Source organism: Neoarius graeffei, chromosome 6 (assembly GCF_027579695.1).
Source record: "Neoarius graeffei isolate fNeoGra1 chromosome 6, fNeoGra1.pri, whole genome shotgun sequence".
In the NCBI taxonomy this organism is placed as follows: Eukaryota; Metazoa; Chordata; class Actinopteri; order Siluriformes; family Ariidae; genus Neoarius; species Neoarius graeffei.
The window spans coordinates 52,357,561-52,370,311 of NC_083574.1; the positions used below are offsets into that span (position 1 = coordinate 52,357,561).

The 12,751-nt window shown below is 43.6% G+C and overlaps 1 protein-coding gene across 3 annotated transcripts in view; it reads right to left on the reverse strand.

The window, feature by feature from the left end:
• Nucleotides 1-108: 108 nt before the first annotated feature.
• Nucleotides 109-12,751, reverse strand: part of psme3ip1 (proteasome activator subunit 3 interacting protein 1) — a 30,618-nt gene continuing 17,975 nt past the window's right edge. For 2 of the 3 annotated variants that reach the window (XM_060923824.1, XM_060923823.1), the window contains exons 4-8: nt 11,936-12,034; nt 11,386-11,508; nt 6,688-6,823; nt 6,241-6,341; nt 523-970 (exon numbers count right to left, since the gene is read on the reverse strand). In XM_060923824.1, coding sequence (XP_060779807.1) covers nt 762-970; nt 6,241-6,341; nt 6,688-6,823; nt 11,386-11,508; nt 11,936-12,034 — 668 coding nt within the window. In that variant the 3' untranslated portion in view covers nt 523-761. Of the gene's footprint in view, nt 450-522; nt 971-6,240; nt 6,342-6,687; nt 6,824-11,385; nt 11,509-11,935; nt 12,035-12,751 lie in introns of those variants that run through there. The other variant, XM_060923825.1, reaches the window with a different exon arrangement.

Sequence of the window (12,751 nt, forward strand, 5' to 3'; positions counted from 1 at the left end):
TCAGTGAGGTTTCATTTGCTTAAACGTACTTGATTAAAGTGACATTCATTTTAAACTCTAACTCCAGGATGGGGGAAAAAAAAAAAAAAAATCACGACCAACTTCTTTTTTTCTTTTCCCTTTGGCTTTAATGTTCCATCCAGCTTTCACACACTTTCATATCCTTATAGGGAACAGTTCATAAAATATCCAGCATTTTTAGCATTACAGCGCTTAAAAAAAAAAAAACTCCTGAAAGACATTTTTCATTTTTTCCACATCTTCCAACCAGCACTACTCGTAACAGTCTGCTTCTCTCATATGATGGTACTGAAGAAATCTGATAAAATGACAAAGCAGCCTTCTCTTTGACACACAGACGTCAGTCGTCGTCCTCATGGTCAGCAGCACGGTAGAAACCACGGAGATGTGTAGGGTGTCGTCGCCAGGTTTAGGTGCAGGGATTTAAACTGTATGGAATGTAATACGGGGATGATGGGGGAGGAGTCACATTTCAATGCACATCAATGACCACAGTGCCAATTACTGTTAAAACAGCCTTTAATTAGTATTAAACCAAATAAGGAAAAAGACTTAAAGTAAAATGTGCACATCCAGAACTGCAGATTTAAAAATTGAGACACGGCAAACTACTGAGCTTATAGTGTCATAAGAGACCAAGCAACTGTGATCCACCCAGCTAAAGGGGCAAAAACAAGGCAGGAGCCAAGAGGTAATATGGGAGAAATAACAGTGGATGACCATGTGGCTCATCAGTGTGTCTATCTGAAGAGTCTGTGGCACTTTATGGGAGAGGTGGTTCCTTCCACGCTACCTTCACTGTCACTGCTCGACTCTGAGTCACTGCTGCCCGAGTAGGCCCCAAGCCCTGGCAGGATGCCCACGCACATGGCTGCAGAGGGTCGGTGGAGCATGCCCCCTCGTGTCACTCCTGCCCTGGGCACTGGTTTCTGTTCCCCTGTTTCCTGTTCTGAATACAGACATATATGGTAATAAACACCCTCCACACCATAAAGTAGGCACAAACAAATAAATAAATAAACAAAGATAGCGCCCTCCACAATTACTGGCACCCCTCATTAAGATATGTTCTTAGGCTTCTAATAAATTCTTTTTTTTTTAAATAATAATATAGGACAACAATGCAACAAAAGAGAAAAATCCAACCTTTAATTTAAATGCATTTATTCAGTGGGGAAAAAATCCCACATTAAGAAATAATTATTTTACATGAAATCATGTGTGCCACAATTATTGGCACCCCTGATGTTAATACTTTGTACAACCCCCTTTTGCCAACAAGACAACACTTAATATTCTTAATAACATTTCACAAGATGGGAGAATACAGAGAGAGGGACATTCAACCATTCCTCTTTGCACAATCTCTCTAAATCATCCAGAGTCCTGGGTCCTCTCCTATGCACTCTCCTCTTCAGCTCACCCCACAGGTTTTCAATTGGGTTGAGGTCTGGGGACTGAGATGGCCATGGGAGGAGCTTGATTTTGCGTCTGGTGAACCATTTTTGTGTAGATTAGGCCACATGTTTTGGGTCGTTATCTTGCTGAAAGACCCAGTGACGACCTGTCTTCGGCTTTCGGGCAGAGGCCACCAGATTTTGATTTAAAATGTCCTGGTATTTCAAAGAGTTCATGACGCCATGCACCCTAACAAGGTTCCCGGGGCCTTTGGAAGAGAAACAGGCCCACAGCATCACCGATCCTCCCCCATACTTCACAGTGGGCATGAGGTGCTTTTCTGCATACTCATCTTTTGTGTTACGCCAGACCCACTTAGTGTTTGTTGCCAAAAAGCTCCATCTTGGTCTCATCTGACCAAAGCACACGGTCCCAGTTGAAGTCCCAGTACCGCTTGGCGAACTCCAGACGTTTACGTGAGAAGGCTTTTTCCGTGCATGCCTCCCAAACCGCTTGTTGGCATGTCGATAGCGCCTGATGGTTGTTATGGAGACTTTGTGACCCCAAGATGCTACTCTTTGATGCAATTCTCTAACAGTGAGCTTTGGACAACTTTTTACTTCTCTTACCATCCTCCTCACTGTGCATGGTGGCAAGATAAACTCGCATCCTCGTCCAGGCTTGTTTGCCACTGTTCCAGTTGTTTTAAACTTCTTGATTCCTCTGACTGTAGATATGGGCAGGTGTAGGTGAGTGGCGAGTTTTCTTGTAGCCATCGCCTGACTTATGAAGGTCGACACACATCTGCCTTACTTGAATGGTGTGTTCTCTTGTCTTTCCCATGTTGAAGAGTGGATAAGAGAAATAGGCCTCTGTGCCACATCATATTTATACCCCAGGGAAACAGGATGTGATGAATTACTAATTAAAGGTTCCTAAATACTCTGACCAACTTTATAAACTACAGTAGAAATGACAGAAATGCTTCAATTACATTTATTTTCTAGGAATTATGGGTGCCAATAATTATGGAACAGGTGATTTTATGAAAAATTATTTCTTAGTCAGGGATTTTTTTTTTTTAATTCACTTGAGTTAAGGGTTACATTTTTCTACAATTTTCAGTGTGAGATTATGCTTCTGCAATAAAAATTGAATTTAAGGCTTTTAACACATCTTAACCAGGGGTGCCAATAATTGTGGAGGGCGCTGTATACATAAGAAACCTAGATAGGATATTACACAGTTACGTGAAGACATGAAGTTTACCTTTGAGTGGTGAATGTATATATCACGAGAGAGCAATGTGAATGAGTGATACATTTTTCAACATGAGAAGATAAACTTCATATACTATAAAGTTGCACCACTGTGTAATGTTCTTTATATTATATGGACACATCCACAAAAAAAAACCCACTCAAAAGAATTTGAATTTTGAACCGTTTTGACAATGCACATCTAGTCAGAGGGAAAAATACTGGAAGTGACGTCATCAGAGTGAAATATCAGAAATTATTATACCTACAGGACACTTTTTGGTGGAAGAAAAACGTGTGTTCTATTCCCTTCTAGCGTGTTTCATTCATTTGGTTTGACAGCATGCAATATTGTTAGCATATCGCTTATCGTAGGTGTATTACGTCACTCTACCCAATGGAGAATGAGCGCTGAATATGGTTTACGATACTGCATGGTTGTCAAGACAACATGACGTCACACGTCGGAGATGCAAAACTTCTGCGCTCGTGAGCGACTGTGACAATTTGTAAACAAACATGGCCGCCGGGTTTGCTTCATCAAATACAGAAGATTTTGAGAGAAATTTTGAAAGAGAAAAAGACGTACTGAATGGGGCGGCACGGTGGTGTAGTGGTTAGCGCTGTCACCTCACAGCAAGAAGGTCCGGGTTCGAGCCCCGTGGCCGGCGAGGGCCTTTCTGTGTGGAGTTTGCATGTTCTCCCCGTGTCCGCGTGGGTTTCCTCCGGGTGCTCCGGTTTCCCCCACAGTCCAAAGACATGCAGGTTAGGTTAACTGGTGACTCTAAATTGACCGTAGGTGTGAATGTGAGTGTGAATGGTTGTCTGTGTCTATGTGCAGCCCTGTGATGACCTGGCGACTTGTCCAGGGTGTACCCCGCCTTTCCCCCGTAGTCAGCTGGGATAGGCTCCAGCTTGCCTGCGACCCTGTAGAACAGGATAAAGCGGCTACAGATAATGAGATGAGATGAGACGAGACGTACTGAACACCTGAAAGGAATGCATTTGTATTATAATAATGGCTTTTTTTTAATGGTATATTAGATATATTCTATTCAGCCAGCGTGATCTTAAACTCGTCTTCAACTCGTTCAATATCATGCCTACTCATCTCATCTCATTATCTCTAGCCGCTTTATCCTTCTACAGGGTCGCAGGCAAGCTGGAGCCTATCCCAGCTGACTACGGGCGAAAGGCGGGGTACACCCTGGACAAGTTGCCAGGTCATCACAGGGCTGACACATAGACACAGACAACCATTCACACTCACATTCACACCTACGCTCAATTTAGAGTCACCAGTTAACCTAACCGCATGTCTTTGGACTGTGGGGGAAACCGGAGCACCCAGAGGAAACCCACGCGGACACGGGGAGAACATGCAAACTCCACACAGAAAGGCCCTCGCCGGCCACGGGGCTCGAACCCAGGACCTTCTTGCTGTGAGGCGACAGCGCTAACCACTACACCACCGTGCCGCCCCGTCATGCCTACTGAATGGAATATTTCTGACATACCACTCAACGCCAGCCAATATTATTTAAATAAGTCACTCAGATCTGCGATGTATTTCAAATGAAAAATACAAGTTTTTCCAACATGAGAAGATAAACTTCATATCTTCAAGCCAACATGTGATTTTCTTTTTATTATATAGACGCATTCACAAACAAAAAGTACCCAAATTTATCAAAACAATTCATCGATTTCCTCCTGAGTGACAGAGATTTAGGTCACGGTTTTGAATCTCGACGTCTGGGATGTACAGTCGGAGGAAAATGTTTGTACACCCTTTGGAATTTTTTACATTTCTGCCTAAATTGGTCATAAAACATCGCCTGAACTCTCCAGCAATCTTAAGAATGAACAAACAGTGTCTGCTTGAACTAAAACCACTCAAACAATTACGTTATCATATTTTTATTGGCCATAAGATGGAAATATTGACAGGATAGGGAGGCATAAGTAAGTACACCCTTAGCTAAGGCTCATCCAAGAGCTAATTAGATGATTAAACAGTTTGACTCAGGTGTGAGCCAACCTGATGTCCAATCACTGAGGTGTGTCGTAAGCTACCCACCCCACTGGAAAACCAGTTAAAAGGTGTGTTTTGATGAGAGGCATGTTCTGTGCATCATACCTCGCTCAAAGGAGCTGTCTGAAGACTTAAGACACAAAATAATTGATTTGTATAAAGCTAAAAAGGGTTACAAAACCATCTCTAAGACCCTTGGTGTTCATGTGTCTACAATTAGAAAAATTGTGTATAAATGGAGACAATTTGAAACGGTTGTTATTCTGCCAAGGAGTGGCCGCCCTGCGAAGATCACTCCAAAGGCACTGCGAGTCATCATCAATGAGGTAAAAAAGAATCCAAGAGTGTCCGCTGAAGACTTGAGGAAATCACTGAAACATGCAGACATCTCTGTGGACACATCTACTATAAGAAAGACACTGAACAAGAATGGGATTCACGGGAGAAGGCTACGGAGGAAGCCATTGCTGTCCAGAAAGAACATTTCTGCTCATTTGGAGTTCGCGAAAAAGCATTTGGATGCTCCTCAGCGCCACTGGAAAAACATATTGTGGTCTGATGAAACCAAAGTTGAATTGTTTGGGGGGAACACACCACATCATGTGTGGAGGAAAGTCGGTACAGCACACCATCAGCAAAACCTCATCCCCACCGTCAAGTATGGCGGCGGTAGCATCATGGTGTGGGGGTGCTTTGCTGCCTCTGGGCCTGGACAACTGGCTATAATCAATGGGAAAATGAATTCTCAAGTATATCAAGATATTTTGTAGAAAAACCTGAGGCAATCTGTCAAAAAGTTGAAACTCAAGAGAGGATGGGTCCTGCAACAGGACAATGACCCTAAACACAGAAGCAAGTCGACATTAGAATGGTTTCAGAAGAACAAAATTCACATTCTGGAATGGCCCAGTCAAAGCCCCAACCTCAATCCAATCGAGATGATGTGGCATGACCTCAAGAAAGCCATCCATTCCAGGCATCCCAGGAATCTTGCTGAATTGCAACAGTTTTGCAAAGAGGAATGGTGCAAGATTTCTCCTGATCGTTGTGCCCATCTAGTCTGCACCTACAGGAAACGTCTGGTTGAAGTTATTGCAGCCAGAGGAGGGTCAACCAGCTACTAAATCAAAGGGTGTACTTACTTATGCCTCCCTATCCTGTGAATAATTCCATCTTATGGTCGATAAAAATATGATAAAACGCAAATGTTTGGGTGGTTTTAGTTCAAGCAGACACTGTTTGTTCGTTCTTAAGATTGCTGGAGAGTTCAGATGATGTTTTATGACCAATTTAGGCAGAAATGTAAAAAATTCCAAAGGGTGTACAAACATTTTCCTCCGACTGTAGCTTATATGAAAAATGCAAGTGGTGTATTTCCCAGTTAATTTAAAAAAAAAAACAACACTCCTGTCCATATAATATGCACACTTTTTTTCTCTCTTTTTTTGGTAGGTAGATAGATAGATAAATAAAGTTTGTTCACATATTAGTCATTGAGGTCCCCAAAGTGTCCAGTCCTCTGCCCACCTATCTGACTGCCGTCGCCAGTTGTTTCTGCTGATACCGCCGTCGTCGTCGTCGTCTCCTCCACCTTCTGCTTCTTACTGCTCTCTGATGACTGAGAGGAACTGCATCCAGATACAAAACACGAGTGAAAGAGCTGCTTAATCCTTATTTTAATTTCTCACTCAGCTCTGTGATACTCCAGGAATGGGAGAATGTCAGAATGTATTGTCGGTGTGTCATGGAAATCAGAACAAAAATTAATTAGGGCCTAAGAAAGGTTAAGTGGCTTTTATGGGAGAGAAATGCAATTTTCTGCATTGTTCGGATATTTAAAAACGATAGCAGGCCTATATATGAATGTCAATAAGCTATTTCAGATAAGCTCTGACGATACGACAAAAAGAGTGTGCCAAAGTTTGCCAGGAATGTAGATACTTATCTCCTCTGCTCCCAGAAATCCCTCCTTACCTGCGGCGCTTGACTGCACCAGCCAGTAGGTGCGCCTGAGACAAGTGGCTGGTCTTCTGTTCTGCTGGTTTGGGTGCAGCCTTTCTCTCCGACTCCTTCTTTTGACTTTCACTGGACACCAGTTTCTTCAAAGCACTGTGAGACTTGGGAGTTAAGGAGAGCTACAGGTGCACCCTGGACCAGTTTTCAGGGAGGAGACACCACACACATACATACATACCCATTCTTTAAGCCTATCGAATAACAGAACCATTTGATATTTTCAAGAATCTTTATAATTAATAATGTCTAGTAATTTACTACATTCTCACTATAGTTACTGGAAATTAATTTAAAAAAAAGAGCAAAGAACGAACTGCTCTATACATCCTCGTGTGTGTGTATTTTTTTATTCTATCCACATTTGCTGGATATGAGCAATCGTACGCTCTCACTGGCTACTCTACTACGCTATCAGCTCATATACCGTGAGGAGAGAAAAAACAAAATGGCGGCGCGCGTTGCTGAACCAACCGAGGACGAAATAAAAACTCTACTCGAAAACAAAAACCTCCAAAATACAAAAAAAATAATAATAATAAAATAAATTTGGAATAAAAAAAAAAAAAAAGTATTTGATGGTAAGAACATATCTTTTTTTAAATTTTTTTAAGAATTATTATTATAATAGCATTTTTCATAAATTGCTCCTGGCATTCCACTGTTTGTTTACACCCTAAGCGGAAATTATTTTGTCGGACATTTTGTATAAAGTTTTTTATTTATCGAATTTACAATTCGCCTACTACGCGCCTCATCGCCTCTTAACTCATGTACGACTCAATTTCATGCAATATATACACACACACTACTGTTCAAAAGTTTGGGGTCACCCAGACAATTTTGTGTTTTCCATGAAAAGTCACACTTTTATTTACCACCATAAGTTGTAAAATGAATAGAAAATATAGTCAAGACATTTTTCTGGCCATTTTGAGCATTTAATCGACCCCACAAATGTGATGCTCCAGAAACTCAATCTGCTCAAAGGAAGGTCAGTTTTATAGCTTCTCTAAAGAGCTCAACTGTTTTCAGCTGTGCTAACATGATTGTACAAGGGTTTTCTAATCATCCATTAGGCCCCGGTCACACCGCCCGAACTTTGCTGGAGCGTTCCTGGAGCGGTGAAATAAAATTCATCACCGCTCGTAACCGTTCACCACCGTTTAACAAAAGTTGGCCCCCGTTAAAGCAACGCCGTATACGCTCGGCCACCGCTGATGTTTCTCGAGGGGCCCTCCTACCGCTCCGAAAGTTTTGAGCTGCACAAAATATTGCGAGCGGTGAGGAGGGGGCAATTTTCTGCCCCGGCAAAGGTCACCCCCGCTCCACCAACGCCCAGTCAAAGTTTGGCACCGCTAGACGCAAGTTCGTGGACGCTTGGGTCCGCTAGGCCAACGCAGAAATCCTGAACGCTGGACCATCGCTGCTTCGCCAGCGTTGCCCGGGCGGCGATTAAGCGTTGCACAAACTTCGGTGGAGCAGTTGTAAGCGTTGTATGAGCGGACACGGGGTTGCTGGAACGGTGTCGGGCGTTGAAGCAGCTATCCATGGCGGCGATGAACTTTGGTTTGGCGTTGGTATAGAGGTGTCGGAGCGGGACCAGAATTTGGCTATAAATACGGGGAGAAATGGACCAGGAGCTCATTTGCAATCGAGCTGCCGTTGAGTTCAGACCTCATCTCATCTCATCTCATCTCATTATCTGTAGCCGCTTTATCCTTCTACAGGGTCGCAGGCAAGCTGGAGCCTATCCCAGCTGACTACGGGTGAAAGGCGGGGTACACCCTGGACAAGTCGCCAGGTCATCACAGGGCTGACAGACACAGACAACCATTCACACTCACATTCACACCTACGCTCAATTTAGAGTCACCAGTTAACCTAACCTGCATGTCTTTGGACTGTGGGGGAAACTGGAGCACCCGGAGGAAACCCACGCAGACACGGGGAGAACATGCAAACTCCGCACAGAAAGGCCCTCGCCGGCCCCGGGGCTCGAACCCAGGACCTTCTTGCTGTGAGGCGACAGCGCTAACCACTAGACCACCGTGTCGCCCAGTTCAGACCTCATCTATATCGAATTTGCTCAAAGTTACAGTAAAACTGTATCACCATGGATGCTGAGAGACTTGCTATGATTGGTGCTAAACTAACTTTATACCCCCGCCGAGCCAAAGCCCGCATGCGCAGAACGCCGCTATACCAATGCTCGCGTCACCGCTAAACGAACGCTCGCTACCGCTAAACCAACGCTAAAGCAACACCGGCTTCAGCGGTGCACCGCTAAGCCAACGCTCGTGTTTTCGATTTTTTTCCCATTTTGTGCGCGGTGACGAGCGTTGTCGAAATTCGGCCCCCCCTCCCTACTGTTCAAGGAACGCTCCAGCAAAGTTCGGGCGGTGTGACCGGGGCCTTAGCCTTCTGAGGCAATGAGCAAACACATTGGACCATTAGAACACTGGAGTGAGAGTTGCTGGAAATGGGCCTCTATACACCTATGGAGATATTGCACCAAAAACCAGACCTTTGCAGCTAGAATAGTCATTTACCACATTAGCAATGTATAGAGTGGATTTCTGATTAGTTTAAAGTCATCTTCATTGAAAAGAACAGTGCTTTTCTTTCAAAAATAAGGACTTTTCAAAGTGACCCCAAACTTTTGAACGGTAGTGTGTGTGTGTGTGTATATATATATATATATATATATATATATATATATATATATAAAAACAGTTACGGGGAATTTTTACACTTGTATGTTTTCCAGTAAAATCAGACTCAGATGAAGACACTGGAAAAATCAAATAAATCCATAACTCAGAAGATTCTCTTTCTTTTAATAAAGGAAAAAAAACATGATTAGTAATTGAGGGGACAAAAAAAAAAAGCACTCACACTGTCAGAATGAGAGGAAAAACTGCTTAGCTTCCAAACCCAGACAAGGAAAGGACATTCAGCAAGCTAGCATGTCTGTGGATATTTACGGATATTTACTGACAATGTGTTACCCTGTTTTTGGACTTGCTTGATAAAAACAACCTCTCCAGTGTGTGGACATGTCCTTATCAACACAAACACAGCTGCCGGGTCTAGTAGCATTCCAAACCTACCAGTTTTTTTTTAATATGCCTACATACAGCCATATAAAAGGAATGGAATTAGCTCCTTTTTTATCTTTATTTTGTTTTCCTTGGTTTAGGAATGGTATGTTTTGCAAGACGACAAACACGCACATACCGGATCTCAAACTGCATGCGACAGTACTAAATATTTATGCATGTTATGTGGTTTTGGATGCACCTCTGCGGGTCTCTAAATGTGTGCGCTCGTAGCTACGAGGCAGATTAAGAGAGCACAGCACAAACTGCGTTATGAAATGCTCCACAAGTAGCTTAGCATATTTTCGACCAGTTTCAAAGTCTTACATGCAGCATTTCATTTTCCCCAAAAGGCATTTTGGTGAAAACTGTATTTGAAAACGCTTTGCGCAAGCACAAAGTGGTGCCGTTTTTTGTCAACACGACGCCTAAAATCTGACAACCCAAGACTAATCCTGTCTAAATACCATTTCGGTTAAATGCCACTCCACACCACAGGCGCATAACTGGGGGAAAAAAAAGTGACAAAGTAGACCAGTTCTTTTTTAACTACCATAGAAATCTAATCCACATCCCTTCTGACTGACTTCTCAAAAAAAAAAAAAATGCCCTGAAAATGTGGCTAAGAAAAACTGCTACCCCTGGAGGCTAAGACGGATAAATGAGGCCATATTGTTACATTCCACTGAGGAACAGAAGTTCACAGCTCTCCGCTGTGCAATTACACATCAGTGCCGCAAGCCTGCCGAACGGCTCCGTTGCCACGACAACGCGTCCTCCGACTTGCGCTGCGCACACATATCTGATTGGCAGCAGGAAAGAATAAACAATTGTACCCCTTGTTTCCTTAAAAAACAAGACAAACCCCACAATATCTGCATACTCTAAGACCTGCTAGGTCCTGGGTTTGAAGTGCAGGAAGTGTTGAATACATCAGCGTGTGCCAGTTAACAGTGTTCTGTTTCCTCAGCACAGCTGGTAAATACTTCCACATCAAAGTCTTTAACAAAGCCCGAGCTGTGGGGTCAAATCCCACCCTGAAATATGAAAGAACAGACTACGGCACTTTCCCACGAACCATGGACATTCCTATCTGCCAAAATGTAATAGCAGAGGCATAAAAACACGTAAAAATTAGACGCCACTAGTATTGCCGTTACCAAGCGCACGGTTTTATTTAATTAGGAATTTCCGTTTAAACTGGGTTGAAGCTTCTTTCCACTCAAACGAATGTAAACAGCCTACAGTGCAATATTAAGTCTAAAACTGCTGGGACCTAATTAAAACAAGTCTTCTTGAACACAATTATCCAACTGTTTGCCAGCTTCGCTCTTGTTTCTTTTCAGACCGGCCCGAGTGTTTTCGGCTGTGCGGTTTAAAAGTAGGTGCGCTAACAAGGTGCGAGAGGTGTTTGAATGACCCGAGAGCTGCTGTGTTTTGACAGCTGTCTCTACCATCAGTTTAACAAAGCAGGAAGCAAGCAGACTCAGAAATCTGCCAGGGCTTCAAAAGTTGCGTGATGGAAGCTTGTGTGCGCGTGCTACAAAGTGGAAGGATATCCGATATTCCTGAAGCTCCTGCTTCTCCTCGTCTCTCCTCATCTTCTCGACAAGAAACTGCTGCCGTGACACTTCGTCCAGAAAGTGGGCCTCGTCCTCATCCAAGCCTTTTACCATGTTCTCTGTGGAGAGAAATCAGCACAGCGGGGTCTCCTGAGACTCACAGATAGACTCTTAAGAGTCAGAAACCGCTTTCAAACTGCTGTTCTTCGCTAGGATGGCCTTTTAAAAAAAGAAAAGAAAAGACTGATGGATGCCTTGTGCAGTTATTACATGGATCAAGCAACCTGCCCTTAAATTAACTCAGCATTGAGAGCAAGGGAAGGAGCCGCTGGTCGCCAGGGAGACCGAGGACGGGTCCATCTCCAGGGATACGGAGACGTAACGGCGCTGCCGAGAGCATGCCATCTCATGTCAGTGCCCGCAAAAATGACTCATGAACATCTCTCTCACACACACACACACGAGCTTTGACCCTATATGGGCAGAGACATGGAGCTACACAGATCACAGTGTGGTGAAAACGTGAAGAGTGGACTGAAGCCTTACTGAATTTGAACTGTTCCTCATATTCCTCCTGCTTCTTGTCCTTCTGTTCTTGTAGCCTCTCAAACAGGGATCGAGGGTCGTACTCCTCCTCAGGAACCTCTTCAGGAAGATGCAAATAAACATGCACACAAAGATACATTTGAAAAACACTGATGCCACATTTTAATGCTGGAATTCTGGTTACTTTCTCAACTATTAGCCAAGTCGGAGTCACATTATGAATTTTATTTAGCGATTTAAATCTCATCTCATTATCTCTAGCCGCTTTATCCTGTTCTACAGGGTCGCAGGCAAGCTGGAGCCTATCCAAGCTGACTACGGGCGAAAGGCGGGGTACACCCTGGACAAGTCGCCAGGTCATCACAGGGCTGCACATAGACACAGACAACCATTCACACTCACATTCACACCTACGGTCAATTTAGAGTCACCAGTTAACCTAACCTGCATGTCTTTGGACTGTGGGGGAAACCGGAGCACCCGGAGGAAACCCACGCGGACACGGGGAGAACATGCAAACTCCACACAGAAAGGCCCTCGTCGGCCACGGGGCTTGAACCCAGAACCTTCTTGCTGTGAGTCGACAGCGCTAACCACTACACCACCATGCCGCCAGCGATTTAAATGCAAGATGAAAACATTTTTGCTAAGGTGCATATGGGAAAGACCGGGGCTGAAAATACACCACTTTCCTTTATCAACCACAGAGCTGATGGTAAATAATAACATGCAGTACCAGACAAAAGTTTGGACACCCCTTCTAATTCAATGTTTTTTCTATATTTTTATTAACTAAGAGACACTTCATGTCTGAAA